This window comes from Hyperolius riggenbachi, chromosome 10, assembly GCF_040937935.1.
Source record: "Hyperolius riggenbachi isolate aHypRig1 chromosome 10, aHypRig1.pri, whole genome shotgun sequence".
In the NCBI taxonomy this organism is placed as follows: domain Eukaryota; kingdom Metazoa; phylum Chordata; class Amphibia; order Anura; family Hyperoliidae; genus Hyperolius; species Hyperolius riggenbachi.
In genome coordinates, this window is record NC_090655.1 from 96,643,977 (window position 1) to 96,668,275 (window position 24,299).

The 24,299-nt window shown below is 43.1% G+C and overlaps 1 protein-coding gene across 1 annotated transcript in view; it reads left to right on the top strand.

The window, feature by feature from the left end:
• The window catches only part of PCDH15 (protocadherin related 15), a 1,564,441-nt gene that overhangs the window by 953,526 nt on the left and 586,616 nt on the right, over nucleotides 1-24,299 (top strand). The window contains exon 19 of the mRNA XM_068257852.1: nucleotides 11,910-12,038. Within this exon, the coding sequence (XP_068113953.1) occupies nucleotides 11,910-12,038 (129 nt within the window). The remainder of the gene's footprint in view (nucleotides 1-11,909; nucleotides 12,039-24,299) is intronic.

Genomic DNA, 24,299 nt, shown 5'->3' on the forward strand with positions numbered 1-24,299 from the left:
GTTTTCTATCTGTGAACCTTTTAACTAAGACAAAAGTACTGGGAACATCTTTGCACACTACCTACTATGATGGCACATTGGGAAGTAACCATTTTCAGCTATTGCTATGGGGCTTTAAAGTAGAACTAAACTCATAACTTCTCTGAACTGTGCTTAAACCTGTAGCCTTTTACTTACCTGGGGCTTTTTTAAGCCCCCCATAGCTGGTGAGGTTCCTCTGTGTCCTCTGGGTCCCCTCCATTCTTCCACTGGTGGCTCTCATTTGAGAGTCACACTAACTGATTATGTTGCCCCACCCATGTAACCATCTCAATCACACTTAATTCTTTCAAGATGCATGTGAAGAATACTCCCGGTGACAGGAGCATGATTAAGAAGGCCCATTCATGTGATGAGCTAAGCATGCAAAGTTGGTGGGACTTGCATTTAGGTCACATATCTTGCAGAGCTATCATCGGGAGAACAGAGGGGATACCGAGGATACCAACGGACATCATAGACTACTGTGCTGAAAGAAGCCCCAGGTAAGTAAAAGGCTACTGGTTTAAGATGGGGGAGGTAGGTCAGTAGACCTTGATAAAAGACAAAAGGATAGGAGCCCAATATAGTGTAGTATGTTAGATACTAGAAGTTAAATCAAGGAATAGAAATTGAGGTTCTCCCAAACTAGGGTTGTAAGACTGCAACCACCTTCTACGTGTGTGGGGAACACCTGTCCCACACTTGAGTTTTGGAGTAAATGTCTCTCTGATTAGTTGCTCTTTCTGAAAAAGGTAGATCAGGGCCAGGGGCCTGTCCCTCCCAAGGAGGGTAATAGACCTTTGGAGAAAAATGATGAAAAGCATCCAGAATGATGCACGATAGATATGAATATTACAATGATAACATTAAAAAGAGGTGTTTTACCTTAATAAGGTGTCTAGACTTTGTTGAGATAAAATTAATTTATTGCACAATTCAGGCAATGCGTTTCGTAAGTCAAATGCTTACTTCATCGGGTCAATAAATGTACCTAAAAAGGATAGATGCACAGTACTCAGACTTCTATACATCTAGTAACTGTCATCAATCTATATATCATATAGCATAATAATACAAATTGCACACAAATAATAATAATAATGATTCTATGCACAATATAACTACAACAATATAACAACAACAAAGAGTTTGTATGTTCTCTCCGTGTCTGCGTGGGTTTCCTCCGGGCACTCCGGTTTCCTCCCACATTTCAAAAACATACAGATAAGTTAATTGGCTCCCCTAAAAATTGGCCCTAGACTATAGTACTTACACTACATAATATAGACATATGGCAATGGTAGGGATTAGATTGTGAGCTCCTTTGAGGGACAGTTAGTGACAAGACAATATATATATATACACTGTACAGCGCTGCGTAATATGTCGGCGCTATATAAATACTAAATAATAATAATAATAATAATAATAATACAACTGCAGAAACGTAAACATTCATAAAAAATAAGTATGATTGTAACAAGATTTAACCTATAATAAAAAAAAAGTATGGTTTAGAGCAGGGGTCCCCAAACTTTTCCAGCCCAGGGACCACTTTCTGACCAAATTTTTCTCTGGGGACCAGGGGGGAGGGGGGGGGGTGTCCTAGTGGACAGTGTCGTGCGCATCGGGTTACGGGGGGAGGACTGGAGTGTGGTGGCATAGCTAGCATAGTTGCCCCAGTATAGGGAGTTTAATTGCCCCAGTATGGCTTGTATAGTTACCCCAGTATAGCTAGTATAGTGCCCCAGTATGGCTAGCATAGTGCCCCAGTATAGCTAGTATAGTGGCCAGTATAGCTAGTATAGTGCCCAGTATGGGTCGGTAGTGCCCCAGTATAGTTAGTATAGTGCCCAGTATAGCTAGTATAGTTCCCAGTATAGCTAGTATAGTGCCCAGTATAGCTAGTATAGTGCCCAGTATAGCTAGTATAGTGACCAGTATGGGTAGGTAGTGCCCCAGTATAGCTAGTATAGTGCCCCAGTATAGCTAGCATAGTGCTCCAGTATAGCTAGTATAGTGGCCAGTATGGGTCGGTAGTGCCCCAGTATAGTTAGTATAGTGCCCAGTATAGCTAATATAGTGCCCCAGTATAGCTGGTATAGTGGCCAGTATAGCTAGTATAGTGCCCAGTATGGGACGGTAGTGCCCCAGTATAGTTAGTCTAGTGCCCAGTATAGCTAGTACAGTGCCCCAGTATAGCTAGTATCGTGCCCCAGTATAGCTGGTATAGTGCCCAGTATGGGTAGGAAGTGCCCCAGTATAGCTAGTATAGTGCCCAGTATAGCTGGTATAGTGCCCAGTATAGCTAGTATAGTGCCCAGTATGGGTAGGTAGTGCCCCAGTATAGCTAGTATAGTGCCCAGTATAGCTAGTATAGTGCCCCAGTATAGCTAGTATAGTGCCCAGTATAGCTAGTATAGTGCCCCAGTATAGCTAGTATAGTGCCCCAGTATAGCTAGTATAGTGCCCAGTATAGCTAGGATAGTGCCCAGTATGGGTAGGTAGTACCCCAGTATAGCTAGTATAGTGCCCAGTATAGCTAGTATAGAGTCCCAGTATAGCTAGTATAATGCCCCAGTATAGCTAGTATAATGCCCCAGTATAGGTAGTATAGTGCCCAGTATAGCTAGTATAGTGCCCAGTATAGGTAGTATAGTGCCCAGTATGGCTAGTATAGTGGCCCAGTATAGCTAGTATAGGGCCCAGTATAGCCGCCCTATAGCGCGCCCCGCGGCTGCTGTGATGATGAAGGAGGCTGCAGGAGAGAGAGCGGCTTCCTGGGGATGTGTATCGCCGTTACTATGGGAACCGCTCTCTCCTACTTCCTCCCTCATATTTCTCCCTCCCTCTCTTATATTCCCCTCTCTCACATGCCGGCAGGAGAGAGGGGAATATAAGAGAGAAAGCGGCCGCCAGAGGTAACAGCAGCGGTGGCCACGAGGGGTGCAGGAGGACAGTCCCGCGGCCCAACTGCAAACATCCCACGGGCCAGCAGTGGGCCACGGACCACAGGTTGGGGATCCCTGGACTCTAGAGGAAATAGACCAAACACCGCTTTGGAGCCAAGTTAAATAACCTATAGAAAGACATATAAAAAGCATAGCATCTGTAAGTGTCTATAAGATGCAATATCTATTTAAACAACAATTAATTTTATCACTACATATTTAAGCACAGTTCAGATGTGCTTTAATGACTTCTGTACTGCTAGTACCACAGAACGGTGACTCCCGACGATTTGTCGACGGTCACGCTGCTCCTCCATTTCTGCAGACCCCTCTCTTTGCCGTCACAATGATGGCAGAGCTGTATGCCCCAGTCAGGAGCTGTTTCCATTGGCTCCTGACCCTGTCAATCAATGTAATCCAACGTGATTGGCTCACAGTGGATCACATGGTTAGGAGCCAATGAAATTTTGGCCAATTAAACCATATTTTTTGGACCATAAGGTGCACCTTTTCTCCCCAAAATTATGTATGGGAGAGGAGTCAGTGCATCTTCTGGTTCGAATAATACAATTCAGACTGGTGTCTGGTATCCCCTCACATTGCGCCACCCTCCTATAGCTCCTGTAACTATACAGGCAACTGCTATCCCCATGGTGGCCCTACCTGCTAGTTCCTGTAATACCCCTGGGAAATTGCAAGAGTAAAGCTTAGTGGAAGCCCTCAACTGATCCGGCTGACAGACTCCTCTGTCTTGTGGCCCCTCCTGCTTGCAGCCTTGTTGGCATACTCACATTGTGACACTGGTGCATGTTCACTGTCAGGTCATGCAGTAAGAGGGAATCAGCAAGGATGCAAGCAGGAGGGACACAAGACAGAGAAGTACTCCAGCTGGACAGGTAAAAGCTTCTGTGATTTACTCTACAGTTGCCCGGGGTTGTCATAGGAGCTAGTTGGTGGGCCACTGTGGGGAGAGCAGTTGCCTGTAGAGTTACAAGAGCTAATGAGAGAGGTGGCACTATGGGAATAGCAGTTGCCCATAGAGCTACAGGGGCTAGAAGGGAGCACTACAGGGTTAGCAATTGCACAGAGGGTTGTAGGAGCTAGTGGGGGGCCGCCACAGAGATGGATAGCAATTGCTGTGGAGGTTACAGGAGGGGGGAGGGGGCACTGTGGGAAAGCTGCTTTTTTACTAGCCAGAGAAATAATACCTTTTAATATTAATCATTTAGGAGCTGCATCAATTTGAAACTATAAAGTCAGCCTATGATGCTATAAGGCGGGATCTGCTGACTTCTGAAGGCTAAGTTTTACAGATTTGTGAAGAGGCTACGTTAACATTTTTGCAATTCTGTTCTGTTGAAATAGACACGATTGTGGTTCCATTTTTTTTTAATGTTTTGGCATTGAATTTACCACTGAAATAGAACTGCTTCATTATTTTTGTTCTATTAAACCGGCTACAGTTATTTATTCTGCCCAAGAGCCTAATTTATATAAACCCAAAACTGTGTGGAATTGAATGGTTTTGTACAACTAGTTCAATGAAAATGAACTTCTTTTTAAAAAGTTTTTTCCAGTCTAGTAGTTCTATAAATGTGTGCATTATGCACCTGATAATCTGTAAAGATTCTGCATTTTATTCAAATCGTATTTTCCCCCTGCAGCTTTGTTATCCTGCCAAGCACATAGGGGAAAAAAAGAAATCTTTTCTACAGTCTCGTTTTACTTTTTATTTCACAGTTCCAGACAGAACTGTAAAAGTTATGTTCCAATGTATGACTGGATGACACCTTTATTAATTGTAGAAACCTAGGAAAAATGTATGCAACAAGGATCAGTAGTCTTCTCGGAAACCTCAAAGGTTCTTATTACTTCAGAAACCTTGGAGTTCTTGCCTGTCCCCCGTGGACTTGCCTGACTGCTTACAGCAAATTTCCAATTACACCGCATATTTTTTTAGTCACCACGTTTTGCACATGTCATGGCATATCACTGGAAGCTAAAAACTGTTCAAGCATATCATGCCACTTCTAAAAGTCTTAATTCACATGGAATACAAAAGAAAATCTAAATATATTTTATAAGAATTCAGGCAGATCCAAAAGAACTTGGCAGTGTTTGAATAGTTAAAATGCAAAAATGCACACTACCAGCTGTCATTTAGATCGCTGACACAGTAGTGTAACAAAAAGTACTCAACTTAATAAATGTGCATACACTGTTTTAAATGAAATCATTAGGTATATCATTGCAAAAAATAATAAATATATATTTTAAAGCTGTATCACACAGATGTGTCACATAATGAGTCTGTCACATGATGAGCCTGTCACACAAATATGGCAGCCAGGCAGCGCGCTTTACTTTTAAAGTTGTTCTGATTGTCTCTTTGCAGAAGCTCTGGGACTCAACTGCCATAGAGATTACATATAAAAAAGGCACCATGGTAATTTGGGCACTGGAGATAGCTAAAATTACCAGTATACTCCTATTGGGAAATGGGTAATATGATAGTAGAATATCTGTATTTTTTGGCAATATTTTATTATTACTAAACCTAACTTTATTTTAATTGGAATTCTCCCTCTTTCAATGCCTAACTTTAACTGAAACCTCCCCTCATCGATATATATGCACCACCTTCACCACTAAAAACCCCTTCCACCATTGAGCACCACTGGCACCCAAATTACCCCTCGAGTGTCGCTATAGTCCCAATTAACATTGCAGCACCTATTTTGCCAAAGAGCCACTGGTGGCTAAATTACCTACTTTGCCTATAGGCACCAAATCTCTATCTTTTAAGTACAAGCTGCCTTTTCCAAAACTGACTACTTACTCTCTCCCCAGACAGTCTATGGTTTTCTGCACATTATTAAAGTTAAATAAATATTACACTTCGGTTATGCATCAGTAACTACAGTTTTTGATCTTGCACCCATCATTTAAATTTTTAAGCTTACAATTAAAATAGTTTATATCTGAGGAAAAAATTATAGGGCATGTATTTATGCTGCGGAATATGTTGGCACTTTATAAATTAATTATAATAATATTGATAATAATAATGATAAAGATAATAATAATAATAATAATAATAATAATAATAATAATAATAATGCTGCCAGACTCCCTAAGAAGGTTCAGGGTGATTGGATGAAGTTTATGAATTTAAAGAGTTCATGTTTTTTATCTTAACCTGCTTTTGAATGCTTTCAGGATGTTATGAATTGTAGTATTTGATAAATAACTAATCTAAATCTATTATTATCAGTAGTGTATTTATATCTGTTCATGCATCTGTATGCCAGTTTTTGCCAATTTCATGCATTATGGATCATGTGTTCATTAGGATTTACGAGGTGGGTGTAAACATCCCCTCAGTACCCTAGATGGTAGAAATCACCTCATGTTTATTCATGGATGTGGTGCCAATATAGAGGAAGGTTGAGACACATTGCCACATTGCCAGGGCAATATGCAATTCAAAGTGATATAAAGGTCAAAACGAGCAAGTGTCTCATCACCTGACATAGCTCAGGATTTATCAGCAAGTTCAATTGCTGGCTTCACCAGAGCGATGTCTAAGTGTAAACGGGTGAATAGTAGCTATTCGCATGAGTGATCCTCCTGTGTTACAGGCAATGTCCAGTAATAAGGCGTGAGGTAGTTCTTTGAAACTGTCCTTCAGCACCACTGCTGCTTCACTCCCCCAGGAGATGTGCATTCATCCAATGTCAGCCGCTAAAGTCACCAGGCTCCTGAGCACTTACGTGATGCTCTCCTGGCACCGTCATTTCCTGTCACTTTGTGCCACTTTGTCAGACTTGCTGTGGCTGCCACTACCACTCTCCTCCTCCTCTTCCTCACTGGAGCCCTGACAAAAGCATCTTTATCTCACCCTCTGGGGCTCCAAGACCAATGAGAACCAGGATGTTTCTCAGTGGTTCACCTAGTGGATGAATGGGGATCCCCAGCGGGCGCTATGAAGATGCTTTTGCTTGAGCTCCAGTGAAGACGTAACAGAGTGGTGGTCACAGTAGAACTGATGAGGTGGCGCAAAGTGATGGGAACAGTGCCAGGAGAGCCTAGCATGCAGCAATGAGTGTCGGGTGAGCAGCTAGGGATGGGGACTGGCAGCCAAAGGTGGTTCCCTTATCATGATTTAAAGGAGAAGGAAGAAGTTAAAAAAGTGATGGATGAAAAACAGAAGAATACATAAGATGACAAACTTTTATAAGGAAAGTAATTATGGCCATATCCATCATGACGTGATGGTTTGCAAATGTATTTACAGACTTATAAAACGTATGTTTTCTGTAGCATAATATACAGCAGCATTAAACCAATGATGGATGTCTTTATAGAAAAATTAACAACTTATTGTTCTAATTTTGGAGCTGTCTCCATGATCTTACTATCCCACAGACTGTCAGTGCTATTGGTTGGAATATTCTCAAGAGATCAAATCTGTGCCTACCCCCATATAGTTGGCACAATAGAATAATGAAATTTAAATTGCTGCCCCAAGATGATATTTTTAGTTGTAGAATATTCATGTTATGCAAAAAAAAAAAAAGAATAATATTTTAACACTGTTTTTATGTCAAATCATTTTATTTATATTATAATATTTTTGAACACATAAGAACACATAAGACTTAAGTGATCTGTGCATGGAGCTGGGTGTATATATGAGTGTATGTTGTACCTGTAGAAAGTCCACATTTCCATTTCACAAACCCACTACTTTCTTGTCTACTTTCAATATGTATTTTTCAACCCTTTGAAAAAAGAAAATTTGAGATCAGCATACTGTGTTGTTTGAGGTTCTATGAACTTTGTTTGTAATTTTCAGACTATTATGTTTTCTTCTTTGTTAAAGAGCACGGTTCTTCAGACTGAAATTCTGGGATTTGATCCTACACAGCTTAAAGTCCATTGTTTATCAATGAAAGATTAACATTTTACAGACAAGCAAAATACCTTTGAAAAACGTGTTTGTGCCTCTGAAGTAGCCAGCAGGATGTAACATGAAAAAAGATTGATCTCAGCTTGCAGCAATTTGTGAGGAAAAACAATTTCAACCTGCAGCAAGTCCATTTACCGCTCTGACTTTAAACTTCTATCCGGAGCTCAGATGTGTTTCAATGTAGGCAATTCCCCTTCAAAAGCTTTCTGAGGTGAAACCACACACAAATGAAAGCATCTTTCACCTTTTAAACATTCATTTTATATCCATGTGAGAGACCCTCAATGGGACCTTTCAAAAACAGTGATTCCACGTAGATAAAACAAAGGAACCACATTTAAGAGGCTTTTAGACAAAATGAGGTTTTCATTGTGGAACAATGTATAAAGATCATTGAAATCAACACACAAAACCTCCCTGTGGCGAATCCGCTTTTCTTGGTTTTTGTTTCTGCCCTGCAGTTGAGATTTAAGGGTTAGCTAAAGGCTAGTTTGTACTACAGTGATATGGTGCAAAACTAAAGCCTCATACACACTTGAGACTACTGCTATCCAGTTTGTGGCACAATCCCTCGAGCAACATTTTACAGATGAGGCTGTATTTGTTGCTAGCCTGTGGAGGACGCATTCAGTCACTACGCAGGGCATTAAACAGCCAATCTGCAGCGCATGACAGGAGGGGGTGGGGTGTGGGAGAAAACAGTTGTATCAGGCTGCATTCAGGGGAGAAGATCTGGCATGCCAGATCTCTTGCTGGCATATTGGGGCTGCAGTACACACACTAGATTCTCAGCAGAAGTAGTCTTTATCGGTCACTTTAGCGAGTTTATTTACAGTAGCTAGTCTGTGCTCTGTATGAGACAGTAACATGTTTATTTCTGTTCTACTACTTTTTATTATGAATGTCTAATTTAAGGCTGGTTTCACAGTGGGACGTTACAGGCGCACGTTAGAGCAGCCTGTAACGCACCCCACCACACAGCAATGAAAAATCAATGGGCTGTTCACAGTGCCCACGTTGCGTTACATAGTAACGCTGTGCCACCAGACAACGTACTGCATGCAGTACTTTCTAAGCGGCAGAGCCGCGTTAGACTGCTTGCACATGCTCAGTAACGTTGGGGAGGAGCGGAGAGCGGCCAGGCCAGGCACATGGCTAATTAATATTCACTGCACTCAGTGACGTGCAGTGTTTACTTCCTGGAGCGGCCGCTCTGTGCAGCGATTGGCCGGCGGGACCATGTGATGCCGCATGCGCACAAGAGTACGCATCACGGCATCACGGACGCCAGAGTGCGCTGCACAACGCGGCTCACTCTGACGTCCACCTTAGAGAGCACCAGGCGTTGCGTTAGGGGCACGTTATGCGACCATAACGTCCCCTAAAACGCAATGTCCTGGTGTGAAACTAGCCTTAATATTTCAAAACAGGATGCTTGGCTGTAGAATCCATTTGTAAGAATAGAACAATCTCTATTGCTTTAAAAAGTATGTTATTGCAATCAGCAATTAATATTCTCATTTATATTTAACTTAACTAACTGGTGGCGCTCGCTATGCTGGACGCATGCTCACATGCCATCAAATCAGTCCTGGGCCAATTACAGCAGTGCTGGGCAGGAAGTGGCATGTGATGGGCGAACACCTGGATGTTCGGGTTCGGGAAAGTTCGCCGAACATGGCCGAGATGTTCGGCATGTTCGGGCCGAACCCCGAACTTTCCGAACATCCAGCTTTTGGGGGCCATATGGGGTCGCAGGCATAAGGGGGGAGCATGCCCCGATCGCGGGGGGGGGTCGGAAATTCCCCCCACCCCCTCCGCTAGCGCTCCCCCCTCTGCCCGCTTCCCCATACAAAAGTTTAAGCAAAGTACCTGTAGTGGATGGCCTGGCAGTGGGCGGCACTGTGGAGTGAGGAGGAGGAGTCCGGAGAGTGACGAGTTGAGGGAGGCCGGGCAGCGGGCGGTTCAGCGGAAGTACCCTTGTGGTACTTCCGCCCTTTCTCTGACCTCACGCCCGCTGCCCGGCCTCCCTCAACTCGTCACTCTCCGGACTCCTCCTCCTCACTCCACAGTGCCGCCCACTGCCAGGCCATCCACTACAGGTACTTTGCTTAAACTTTTGTATGGGGAAGCGGGCAGAGGGGGGAGCGCTAGCGGAGGGGGTGGGGGGAATTTCTGACCCCCCCCCGCGATCGGGGCATGCTCCCCCCTTATGCCTGCGACCCCATAGGGGGGCAGTATTCGGCCGAACAGGGCCCTGTTCGGCCGAACAGGGGCCCTGTTCGGCCCTGTTCGGCGGCCATTAGAAGTTCGGGGCGAACCCGAACTTAAAAAGCCGAACACCATCAGGTGTTCGGCCGAACGCGAACATCACCCGAACAGGGTGATGTTCTGCAGAACCCGAACAGTGGCGAACACTGTTCGCCCAACACTAGTGTAGGGTGGATGGCCATAACCATGTGGCCAATCAAAGCGGGGCTGGAGGGGGTTTGTGCAGGATAGAAAGGCATACATACATGCAAACATACTGTATATACATACAGAGGACAATATGGAATCCCTACAAATAGAATTAGATTGTTCAGGTTATGTTTCAATATACACAGCATTATTTTATTGTGGGACTCTGAGACTCTTTACCCTATTCGGAAGGAGCTTCTTATATCTGCATTAACACATACGGTGGTAGCTGATAACCCAAAGTATGTGTGTAATTCCACCAGCTTCAGATATTTTTTCAAATTTCCACTATATTTTCTTACCTATGTATGTGTTTCTTCTACTTTTGTGAGGTATTTTTAATTTCTCAATAACCGAGGATGCTCACTAGCATCATTGATACCTTAGTGATTTGACATTGGGTAAAGAAGGAGAAGCACAGAGCTCTTGAGCTTCTGTGCCCACTGAACACAATGCCTGTAAAATAGAATGGAGGCATGTCAGCTTGGTCAGATGATAGATATGTAAGTCTCTGATTTTCTAGTCTTTGCAAAACTATCAGCTGATCAAACAAATCACATGCTTCTCAATGAGTTCTCCTAGACATGGCCATCACTACTTGTAGTAATGATTGAGCTGGCCCTAAAATTAAGCTTATGTCATCCTGCTTTACTTTTGCTCATTGTGTTTTATCTTTACATACAGATGAAATATGGTAATCCTGTAGCAATATCCATATTTGTATGTTTTCTTGAGGACTTTCTGGTGACAAATGAGTCCTAAGCAGCATTTTGATTTGCTTATTCTGTACCTCAGCTCTCTTTAACCTTTAGCCGACCGTGTCACGCCGATGGGCGTGGCCGCGGCGCCAGCCCCAGGGCTGCCTAACGCCGATTGGCGTTAAGTCCTGGGGCTCTGTTTTGCAGGAGATCACATGCAGGCTGAGCGCGCATCTCCTGCTTGGTGGGCGGAGCACACAAATTTTTATTTAAAAAAATTACAAATAATCAAACACAAACAAACATCTGGGGGGGCGATCAGACCACACCAAAAGGAAGCTCTGTTGGTGGGGAGAAAAGGGAGGGGGGAATCACTAGTGTGCTGTGTCGTGTGGCCCTGCAGCTTGGCCTTAAAGCTGCAGTGACCAATTTCTCAAAAAATGGCCTGGTCTTTAGGGGGGTTCAATACTGCAGTACTCAAGAGGTTAAAGTCAAGCAATTTCTAACATTACTCGGAAATTGTTAATTAATGTACCGCAATGTATTTTGTCTGTTCCGGGAACAACAGTATAAGAATTTTATGTTCTGTCAATTTTTTTTTTATTGAATATTCTGAAATACAAATTTTACGGCCACTTTTTTTAGATACTGAATGCTGAAAGAAGCTCTAAGTGCTGTGGTGAAAACAAATATTGTACACTTTGCTAAAGAACTGTAAACAGATTGAGTACATCTCTCAGCACATCCATTTTCATCTGCATGAAATATGTACTGCAAGCACTAAACCTAACATATATTCTCTCACAGACATCAACTGCTACTGTTAATGTGCTGGTGACGGATGTGAATGACAATGACCCAGTCTTTGATCTTTACTTGCCTAGAAATCTCTCAGTCCAAGAGGAAGAAGTGAATGCTTTTGTGGGTCAAGTCAGGGTGAGTGCACCATTATTTAATTATTCTGCTCTAGACAGCAATATTTTAGGCTTTCATCTTGTTGTTTTTACCTTACCTAAGAGCTTGTTGTTGCATTGCTGGATCTTGGCATCTAAGTGGAAATTTTACAAATAATCAAGTTACAGGCTGCATGTCCATAAATTCTGGATGCCTGATAATGACTAAAGGACCACTATTGCTAAAATAGTAAAATGTAAAATATATGTAAACACATACAACTGAGAAGTATATTTTTCCCAGAATAAAATGAGCTATAAATGACTTTTCTCTTATGTTGCTTTCACTTACAATAGGTAGTAGAAATCTGGCAACAATGCCAGGTTTTGGACTTGCCCATCTCCTCATGGGGGATTCTCATGGTTTTCTTTATTTCAAAGTTTATTTGTTTATTTTAGTTTATGGAAGTTGCTCAGTCTAGTTGCCAAAATGGTGTGCAAACTAGAGGGGGCAGCCGACATTTTATAGATTCCTTCAGGGATTGTTTTTGTAAAAAACAAAATACTAAAAACCCATGACTAGAAGGACTAGTCCAAAACTTGTCAGTTCTGTCAGATTTTGTCTACCTACTGCAAGAGACAGCAACATAGGAGAATGTATAGATCATTTTACTCTGGAAAAATTTCTCATTTGTATGTGTTTACCTGTTTTAAATTTAACATTTTTTGGCGATAGTGGTCCTTTAAAGGTTCCCATTAACGGTACAATGTATCGCTAAATGCGATATTTTGATGCAGTTTGAATGATCGTAACTGATCGGGAGGCAATTATCGATTGTTCACATTTACTGAATGATTTTTTCTTCAAATTAAATCATAAAATCCAACTTTCGGATCAATTTTATCCTATTTAGCAATCAACCAAAGACTCGTTCCTTATCAATTGCCTTCATAAATGGCAAATTTTCTATACAATTTGATCATAAAAATTGCGTTGGGTAAAAGAAAATTGTACCGTTAATGGGCACCTTAAGAAAAAGAAATGCCTTCTGTTTAATTGTATGTATTAAAAAATATGTTACTCAAAATGTGCCATACCTTCTCACTTGTCTATGTTTGGAACTGCAGTGGTCCTGCAGTGGTCTGCCACACACAGTGCTGTCCTGCAGTGATCTGTCACACACAATGCTGTCCTTCAGTGGTCTGCCACACACAATGCTGTCCTGCAGTGGTCTGCCACACACAATGCTGCCCTGCAGAAGTCCGCCACACACAGTGCTGTCCTGCAGTGGTCTGCCACACACAATGCTGCCCTGCAGTGGTCTGCCACACACAATGCTGCCCTGCAGTGGTCTGCCACACACAATGCTGCCCTGCAGAAGTCCGCCACACACAGTGCTGTCCTGCAGTGGTCTGCCACACACAATGCTGCCCTGCAGTGGTCTGCCACACACAATGCTGCCCTGCAGTGGTCTGCCACACACAATGTTGCCCTGCAGTGGTCTGCCACACACAATGCTGCCCTGCAGTGGTCTGCCACACACAATGCTGCCCTGCAGTGGTCTGCCACACACAATGCTGCCCTGCAGTGGTCTGCCTCACACAATGCTGCCCTGCAGTGGTCTGCCACACACAATGCTGCCCTGCAGTGGTCTGCCACACACAATGCTGCCCTGCAGAAGTCCGCCACACACAATGCTGTCCTGCAGTGGTCTGCCACACACAATGCTGCCCTGCAGTGGTCTGCCACACACAATGCTGTCCTGCAGTGGTCTGCCACACACAATGCTGCCCTGCAGAAGTCCGCCACACACAGTGCTGTCCTGCAGTGGTCTGCCACACACAATGCTGCCCTGCAGTGGTCTGCCACACACAATGCTGCCCTGCAGTGGTCTGCCACACACAATGCTGCCCTGCAGTGGTCTGCCACACACAATGTTGCCCTGCAGTGGTCTGCCACACCCAATGCTGCCCTGCAGTGGTCTGCCACACACAATGCTGCCCTGCAGTGGTCTGCCACACACAATGCTGCCCTGCAGTGGTCTGCCACACACAATGCTGCCCTGCAGTGGTCTGCCACACACAATGCTGCCCTGCAGTGGTCTGCCACACACAATGCTGCCCTGCAGAAGTCCGCCACACACAATGCTGTCCTGCAGTGGTCTGCCACACACAATGCTGCCCTGCAGTGGTCTGCCACACACAATGCTGCCCTGCAGTGGTTTTGCCACACACAATGCTGCCTCGTAGTGGTTTACCACACACAATGCTGCCTCGCAGTGGTTTACCACACACAATGCTGCCCTGCAGTGGTTTGCCACACACAATGCTGCCCTGCAGTGGTCTGCCACACACAGTGCTGCCCTGCAGTGGTCCTGCCACACACAGTGCTGCCCTGCAGTGGTCCTGCCACACACAGTGCTGCCCTGCAGTGGTCCTGCCACACACAGTGCTGCCCTGCAGTGGTCCTGCCACACACAATGCTGCACTGCAGTGGTCTGCCACACACAGTGACCGCAAAGAACATATATTATCATCTAGTGCCTGCTTAAATAGAAAGTAGCTGAACAGCCCCTCTCTACCACTACTTCAATGCTTCAATGGGGAATGAATACAACCCTTTATACTGTGTTTAAGTGTAGTGTAGTGTCACCAGAAGCTACATGCAGTGTCCAGTACACGTCAAGTATTAAAGCAAATGTGTGAGTCCCAAAGCACTAAAATATGAATATTTAGGTTACTGTTAGGCATCGGTAGAGAAAGGGTTAGTATCAGAATAGGGATAGGTAATAGTTAGGTGGAAAATATCAGCAAAGATTGCAGGAGAGGGGCACAGGGGTGCTAAAGCGACACAATGGGGGCACAGCTGAATGTGACACATGGAGGGGATCACTGAATGACACAAGGGAGGGGGGGGGGCACAGCTGAATGTGACACAGGGAGGGGGATCACTGAATATGATACAAGGGGGGGGGGGGCACAGCTGAATGTGACACATTGTGCATGTGTGTGTGGGGGGGGGGGCACGGGGTGCTCAATGTGACACAAGCGGGGGGCACATCTGAATATACCACAGGGAGGAGGGACACAGGGTTGCCGAATGTGAGGGGGGCACAGCTGAATGTGACACAGGGATGGATAGCCAGGAACAGGGGCAAGAAGTAACACAGAGAGGGAGAGAAAACTACAAGCTGGTGAGAAAGTTCAATTTCTGACAGCATCATAGATTGGAAGGAGATAGAAACACATGGAGAGAAGTAAAGACACAAACACTGCGATTAAAATACACTAGAAAGAGAGATACACTAGAAAGAGAGAGGGAGGGATAAATGTTAAGAGAAATAAGCACACCTGGTGACACAGGCTAGCCAAGAAGGAAAATCTACACGGACATTAACAGCCACATATTGAGGGAGATAGAGATGGAAATAATTGCACACATTAGAGTTCATACACTTCTCATGGTGGAGGCTGGGAAGAGCTTCACTCACTGAAGTTGAACTTTATCCTGCCATTCTGCAGCTAGAGTACAGTGCAGCCCTGGAATAGATCTTCCCGGACAGGAGATATGAAGCAGCAGCAGGAAAGCTGAATGAGGCTGCAGGCTGATGATAATCTCTCTCCGTACTCCTTCTGTGCACATTCTTCCTGGACAGGAGATGTGGGGGCAGGCTCTCTTGGCTGCTTCTCTCTGGCTCTCTCTCATTGGCTGGAGAGAGGCAGAAGCAGGAGAAAGAGCACTTCCGATTGGAGGGCTGGAGGGAAGAAGAAAAAAAAGCCTGAGGCTTCTTACAGAGCTGCCTGGCTTGCTGCCTGCCATTTAGCTGTGGTGTGCACATGTGCACACAACATCCTGGCTCTATACTTTTAGACGGACGCCTATTTAAACATACGGACAACTACGGGCAGGTGATATTTCTCATCTGCAGTATACAGGACCGCCTGTACTTTCACGGACAATTGGCAACACTGGAATGGGAGTGTCAAAAGGGTTCAGATCTTGGATGATTTATGGTTTTGCTTTTGCCTATCATAAACTATTCAGATAGGACTAGTAAAACTTATTAGAAATGTCCATCTTTAAAAAATTTTCCTCTAAATGTTAAGTATCTTTAAAAGGCCTTGACGCAAGCAAGTCCTGGCCCTTATTATAACACTAATGCCATACAGTTGTTATAGCAGCAGTGTATTCAATAGTTTTTGACTAATAGTATTTTAGTATAGGTATAAGTTGTGCTGAGATGTGTTGTAGAAATAGTAAAAATACATTCTGGATAACAATGTTGAGTGGTTATTGGGATCCCTGTAGTGATCCATATATTGTATAAAGACACAGTAAAGTATACAAAATATACATAATAAAGATATGTTTTGAAGAACAATGTTGGAAAAGATCATTGCAAACTATATATTTGAATATAGTAGGATATATTAAAAAATACCCCTATTTAAAATTGTAATTATTTTATTTGTTAAAAGTGGATTGAAAGAAGATCTGATGTTGAATAGCAAGATACATTTATCAATAGACTGGGTCTTAAGATTTTACCAATAATGAAGGTCATGTACTGAGTTAAAGAGAATCTGTACTCTAAAATTCTTACAATAAAAAGCATACCATTCTATTCACTATGTTCTCCTGGGCCCCTCTGTGCTGTTTCTGCCACTCCCTGCTGCGATCCGGGCTTGTAATTGCCGGTTTTAGGCAGTGTTTACAAAAAAAGACATAGCTGCCAACCAGCTTGTGATAGACTGAGAGGAGCTCAGTCTGTGACTCACACAGAGCCTGCAGGGGGAGTGGAGAGGGTGTGTATAGCTTCTATCCTATCACAAGCAGAGCAGCACATTCCTGCCTGAGTGCCTGAGCCCGACAAAGCCGTCAGAGGAAAGAAGATTAGATTATATAACAGAGATAATACAGCCACTGTGCAACTAGGAAAGGCTGCACTAAGACAGACCACATTAAAACAGGTATAGGAACTTATAGGATAGAAGAAATAAGGCTGAAAATTTTGTTATAGAGTCTTTTTAACAATCAATAAAACAATAAAGCACACCTAACTCACTGCTACAACTGGCACAGATGGAAAGGATTATATTGAAGCATTTCCACATTAATGAATTAAATAAAATTCAAGAAGTATTTGTAAATAGATTAATTACTGAGGGATTTGATTAAATGTGTTTTTGAGAACCCTGGTTCGAATCCCAACCAGGTCAACATCGGCAAGGAGTTTGTATGTTCTCCCTGTGTCTGTGTGGGTTTCCTCCGGGCACTCTGGTTTCCTCCTACATCTCAAAAACATACAGATAAGTTGATTGGCTTCCCCCTAAAAAAAATTGGCCCTAGACTAAAAAATATACATGCACTACACAATACATGTGACTATGGTAGGAACTAGATTGTGAGCTCCTTTGAGGGACAGTTAGTGACAAGACTATATACTGTATATACTCTGTACAGTGCTGCGGAAGATGTTGGCGCTATATAAATACTAAATATTAATAATAATAAAGACCCTCTCAACAATCTGTAACCCAATTTACATTAAATGAGTGAACAATGTATAACAATTTTGGGGAAAAAAATAGAGGAGGAAGAACCTACCATTAAAGGGCATCTATCAATTAAAGCATTAATAAAAATGCTGTATGTTTGGGTACACATTACCACAAGTACTAGGAGCAGTTTCTTTCCTCACACAGCTCTGCCTCTGTTGTAAAAGCATCCCTACACCTCCAGATAATAAAATATGTTGACTCTGCAGGACAGACCATGTTCCTTCTTGGGTGGGGGTTGCTATCAACTCCTTGGTGTATAGTCTAGTGATCACCCAGATGAAAGAATCTATTCAGGTGGTGATAAGGGGTTAAATTAGCAGAAATGTGTGTTTATTGTCTTCACTTACCTCACTGTACAGAAAGGCATTAGCAGTATATCTTTGTCAAGGTTCCTCCCCCTCCCAGCATGGAAATGCCAGAGTTTGTTACAAGCTGCAGACTCGTGCCAGAAGTGTAACATCACAAGAAGCCACTCAGGAGTGGTGTGTGTATATATATATATATATATATATATATATATATATATCTACCTGACTACTAGTAATAGTACTCCTCAGCCTCTGTTGATACTGTGAGGAGAACACAGTAAAGTATTTGTGAGCTCTGTTAGGATTGAAGGATGATTTTAAAGCAGACAGAGAGAGCTAGCATAATAAATACAGTGCCCCTGGCACTAGTGGTAATGTGAACCCTAATACAGAGTATTAAAAAAAAATATCGATAGTTGTCTCTTAAATTAGAAACTTCTGAGATTTCCTGCAATGCTCAGCCAAACTTAATACTTTTGATCAATCTCACATTCGCGATCGTGCGCAAGTGCAAAAATTCGCACGAAAACGGCCGTGCTAACAGTTAGCACTCTTTTGTGAATCAAGCCCCATGGGTTTATATGTACAGTGTAGATAAATGAGTCCTTATTTACTTTTTAATGTCAGCAAAGTTTGCCAGACACAGAACAATGAAATTCAATTTTTTGAGATGCCATACATGCTGCTCCGTACATAATGATATGTAATGTAATTTGGCAAATATAAATTCTTATATGAAATGACTGTTGGTAAAGTGGAGGTATATACCGTATGTAAGAATATAAAAGTCTATGAAGGGCTGTAGTATTACAAAGTATATTTCCATTTCAGTTTGCCAACAGTTATGGATTTTCAATACTTGCTCTTCTTTTTACTCCTGGCACAGTATGGATAAGCCTACAAATATCCCATATTGCTGCATGGGTAACTAAGCTGGACAAAGTAGGACTTTGTTACTCATTTTCCACACCTTGACTAATCTGTTGACGGTAGCAAACTTGGAGCTTACAATATCACAATTTTTGTAAATAACTTAGTGGAATAACTGTATTTTACATGAATGTGTTGCACATGAATAAATGTAAGAAAGCTGAAATAAGGTTTGCCATAAAGCCCTTCCATGTATAGAGCTAAACTTCTACCTTAAGTGTACAAATGTCACACTTTCAGCACAGCCACATAATTTATAATAGAGTCACATGAATAAATATTTAAAATCCGGCTATTTGTGCTATAAAATACAGGTTTTATTATTTAGCCACCCCGACTACTGAAAAACCACCACAGCAGTTTTTTGACCTTTTAAAGGATTCTAAGAGATTGTGCTATAGGAGAGCGAGAAGTATCTCTTACAGCTTCTCTTGTGTGTCGTGTGCCACTAAGCCAGTCAATCGAAGAGAAAATGGGTAATGAAAATCCGTGTACTGCCAACCACGGTATTCACAGTGACAGATGCACTGTGGCACATACCAGAGCTGCCACAATGTTTCCCTGCTGCTTGATACAGAAATCACCTATTGCTGCATTGGGTAAAAAAGAAAGGGGAAAGTTATAGTTATTCTGGCTCTTTTTCACTTTGGAATTTACAATGTATGCCCACTTGAAGTAATTTCCTCTTTCTCATCAATAGTAGAGTATCACTTTAGCAGATTATTTTTTCCAGTCCCATCAGATCCAGGTTGGCAGAACATTTTGGCATTTGTGGTTCTTCTCTGAAGCAAAGAGCTGAAGTACAAGGTGCATAGTGAAATATTTTGGAGTAAATATCGCCCACTGGCTATTTTTTTTTACAGTATGAACACTTTAGAGATGACATTCAGATAAGGTCTACAATGCATGAGCCTCATGTAGGTGAGGGCAAAAAGCATTTCATTACTAACTGCTATATATGCGACTGAAGTCTTCAGCTGCAAAAATATTAAACTATTTCTGTCATTTCAGAAGAAGCAATAAGAAGGTGAATATGTTTAGCAGTTATTGCTTTGTGGAGGCTTTTTTATTGATGTTTATGAAACCAAGGTAGTGAAAAGAGGAGTAAAAATATATATATTTTTTTCCCTGACAGCTAAATGATGTGACATTTTCAATGAAAGATGAAAGGAACCTGTCACTTTCCTCTTTCAAAGTGCAAAGATTTGCAAAATAAATAAAAAATAATTGTGGCGAGATAAGCAATAAATGCAGTAGTGGTGTTGTCTTTTGCTTAAGCACACTAACAAGGAAGATTTGGAATTAGTCTGGAATACACAATACTCATATACACTAGGAGGCCTCATTGTTATGTTAATAGTATTGCATGATATGATTTGGAAGCAGTTGATAGTGTATTGATGGGTCATGATGAAACTAGGCAATAAATCTATTTGGGATTTTTTTTCAGCACAAAGCTGCATTCTTACAGGCTAGAGAAAAAACAAGAGAAAAAAAACAGGGACAACGGGGTGTACTTAGTAGTGATGTCGCAAACCTCCGATTTTTGGTTCGCGAATCCAGTTCGCGAACCTCCATGGAAAGTTTGGTTCGCGGAAAAAGTTTGCGAACCGCAATACACTTCAATGGGGAGGCGAACTTAAAATTTTAGAAACATTTCTACTGGTTGGAAAAATGATATAAAACATATTTCCAGAGTTCTAATACCTGGAGGAAGACCCTCCCTCCACTCTTCTACCCTTCTACCTATTCCCTCCTCCTCCCTCCTACCGGAGGGAGGAGGGTCTCATCTGCCAGGGAATTATAGTATTTCAAAAGCCAGCTTACATACCGTGGCTGGGAATTGAACCCAAGTCTGTGTATGGTAGGTAACTAACATATCCATTATACCACCAACACTACTAGCTGAAACTAGCCTAGCATGTACCATTTATGCTCAATCCAAGAGAAAAATTAGACAAGACAAATAACATTTATATCACACTTTTCTCCTGGCGGACTCAAAGTGCCAGAGCTGCAGCCACTAGGGCACACTCTATAGGCAGTAGCAGTGTTAGGAAGACTTGCCTAAGGTCTCCTACTGAATAGGTGCAGGCCTACTGAACAGACAGAGCCGAGATTCGAACCTTGGTCTCCTGTGTCAGAGGCAGAGCCCTTAACCATTACACCATCCAGCCACTGCTTAAGGATTTGTAGCCAGCATGGCCTTGCCTTATCTGCTTGTTTCTTTTGTGTGGAAAAAGCTCTCTTTAAATTCTCTTTCACCATTCCCCAAATTTCCTTTAAAGTCCCTTGCCATTGTTCCAAAGCTGGAAATGGTGAGGACACCACTGGTAGTGGTAAGAATTTCTGTGATCTCCCCGTAACAATCTGTAAGGGGGAGAATCCTGAAGAAGCATTTTTCAAATTATTATGAGCAAACTCAGCATAAGGCAAAAATTTGGCCCAATCTGTCTGGGCCTCAGCCACGTAACATCTAAGGAATTGCTCTAGTGACTGGTTGACTCTTTCGGTCTCACCGTTTGATAACTTCATTCCCAAATGATGACAGAACGCTTTCCAAAACCGGGAAATGAACTGGACTCCCCTATCTGACACCACATTGGAATCCCATGCAGTCTAAAAATGTGGTGTATAAAGAGTTCTGCCAGCTCCTGGGCAGTGGGGAGTCCGTTCAAAGGAATGAAGTGGGCCATCTTACTAAACCTGTCGACTACCACCCATATGACTGTCTTACCCTCAGAGCTAGGCAATTCGCCCACGAAATCCATGGACACATGGGTCCATGGCTGCTCAGGCACTCGAAGTGGCTGCAAAGTACCCACAGGAGCCATCCGAGATGCCTTACTCCTAGCACAGATGGAACAAGTACCCACAAACTCTCTGCAATCTGAAACTATCGAGGGCCACCAGACACAGCGGTCCAACAATTCCTGTGTGCGGGCAATCTCGGGGTGACCAGCATTTTTATGGGCATGAAAAGTATGTAGAACTTTGAATCTGAACTGTAATGGCACAAAGAGAACCCCCTCTGGCTTCACCTCGGGGGCCTCCTGTTGGAATGGGCTTAACGTGGGCACCCAATCCACCCAGGTATCTACCTCAGGGGGTTCAGAGCTGGGCTCAATGGTTCCCTCCACTTGGGCTTCAGTGGCGGCTATAGTAACCTTCTCCAAATAATGATGATGGCAGTAAGGAGACCAGTTTAATAACTGTCTGGAACTCCAGTCTATCTGAGGAGAATGTTTCTTTAGCCATGGCATACCCAAAATGATAGTGGAGGTGGACATCTTGAGCACCAGAAACTGTATCTGCTCCTTATGCAAGACCCCAATCTGACACAACAATATAGGAGTCTGAGAAATGGTCTGATTAATAGGTAGTGGAGAATCATCCACGGCTGTAATTTTGACCTGATGTCCCACAGAAGTAAACGGAAAACCAAACTGATCGGCAAAATCTTGTGACATTACGTTAACCGATGAACCCGAATCTATGAACGCCTGGGTGGAGTGAACTTGGCCCTCCCAGGTAATAGAGCACGGGAGCAATAAACGTTTGTTATTTAGAGGTAAGTCTGGATCACCTAGGGTAGTACCTCCAGCTACTCCTAGGCGATAGAATTTTCCGCCTTCTTGGGACAAGCAGAAACCATATGCCCTTAGTCAGCACAGTACAGACATAATTTCTCCATCTGTCTTCTGTTTCTCTCAACCTCAGAAAGTTTGGCGTGCCCAATTTGCATTGGCTCGTCAGACGGTGGAGAGGAAGGCATAGGAGCAGAAAACGTACATGAAGCAAATCTCCCTGAAACCTTAGTCCGAGTCTGCTTCTGATAGCGAACTCGCCTGTCAATCTTTATTGCTATTGATATAGCTTCATCCAATGATTTGGGCTTGGGGTGACCCAACATGAGATCAGCTACCACATCAGATAACCCTGACAAAAAGCAGTCCAAAAGTGCATACTGCCTCCACCTGGCTGACACTGCCCATCTCCTAAACTCAGCCGCGTAAGTTTCAACGGGATTGTGCCCTTGCCGGAGGGTCTTTAAAGGGAACCTTAACTGAGAGTGATATGGATGTTTCCTGTTAAACAATACCAGTTGCCTGGCAGTCCAGCTGATCTCTGTGGCTGCAATAGTGGCTGAATCACACCCTGAAACAAGCATGCAGCTAATCCAGTCTGACTTCAGTCAGAGCACCTGATCTGCATGCTTGTTCAGGGGCTGTGGCTAAAAGTATTAGAGACATAGGATCAGCAGGCGATTCAGGCAACTGGTATTATTTTAAAAGGAAAAATCCATATCCTTCTCAGTTTAGGTTCCCTTTAATCTCCTCTCTGAGGTTGCTGCTAAATCGGGATCATCGTAAATCACTGCCATAGCTTTAAATAATTCCGCAACTGAGGTCAGAGCCTCGTGCCCCGTAGGGAGACTGTAGGCCCAGGACTGAGAATCACCGGATAATAAAGTTTTAATGAAAGTGACCCTCTGTCCCTGAGGAAACTGGCCGTAGCTCAAAATATGATAAACACCTGTGTTTACAATTTTGAACATCGGAGGGGTGCCCTGAGAATTTTTCAGGAGGTTGCACCCTGGGTTCTATGATTTGTGGAGAGAGCACTTGTGCATTTGGGTCTTTCAAATGGTTAACTGTTTGAATCAGTTGGTCGATCTGGGTCTGCTGCATGTTAACCATATTAATGAGTTCATTAACATTGGGAGCCAGCAGATCTACCCAATTGCACAGTGTCTCCATATTATTTCTGGTCTGCTGTTTCTGTAACGGTTGGGTGCTGCAACTCAGACGTCTGATTATAAGTGATCTGCAGTATCACCAATAATACAGACACTATACCTGATTATGTGGTGATCTGCAGAATCACCAATAATGCAAGTATAGCTGGTAGAGATACTGACAGAGTTGTGTATTAGTGCAACCGTAACTTTAATAGTAGAGAGGAACTTTACCAGAGGAGCTGGTAAAGTCCTATCAGTACACTGACTGTATATACTAGCACAGACCTTTCCAAAGGAAATAGAATAGGAAAATACAGACTAGTCCTTCACCAGAGGGGCTGGCCAGGTACTAGTAGTGAAAATGACTGTATAGACTTGACCAGACCTTTCCAGAGGAGCTGTAAAGGTGCTATCAGTCACTAATGGAGCAATAAGAAATTATCTCCCCAGAGAAGCTGGTGAGACAATAGTACCTCACCAGTGGCGAGGGCCCACTGGTGAGTAGAAAGGGCAGACAGGCTAGGTTCGACAACAGAGAGGTAAGTATCAGTACATAATCGTGAGACAGAAGAGTAATCAGTAATCAGGCAGAGTTCGGCAACTAATCAGATAGGCAGAAGTACAGAAGCGTTAAGCAGGAAGCAAGGTCAGAGGTATAGCCAGAATCATACACAGGTAATAAAATACAATATAACAACAATCCTCGTCTTGGTGTGAAGTCCTTGGTTTCAACACCTGGCACTAGTCTAAGGTCTGAGCACTC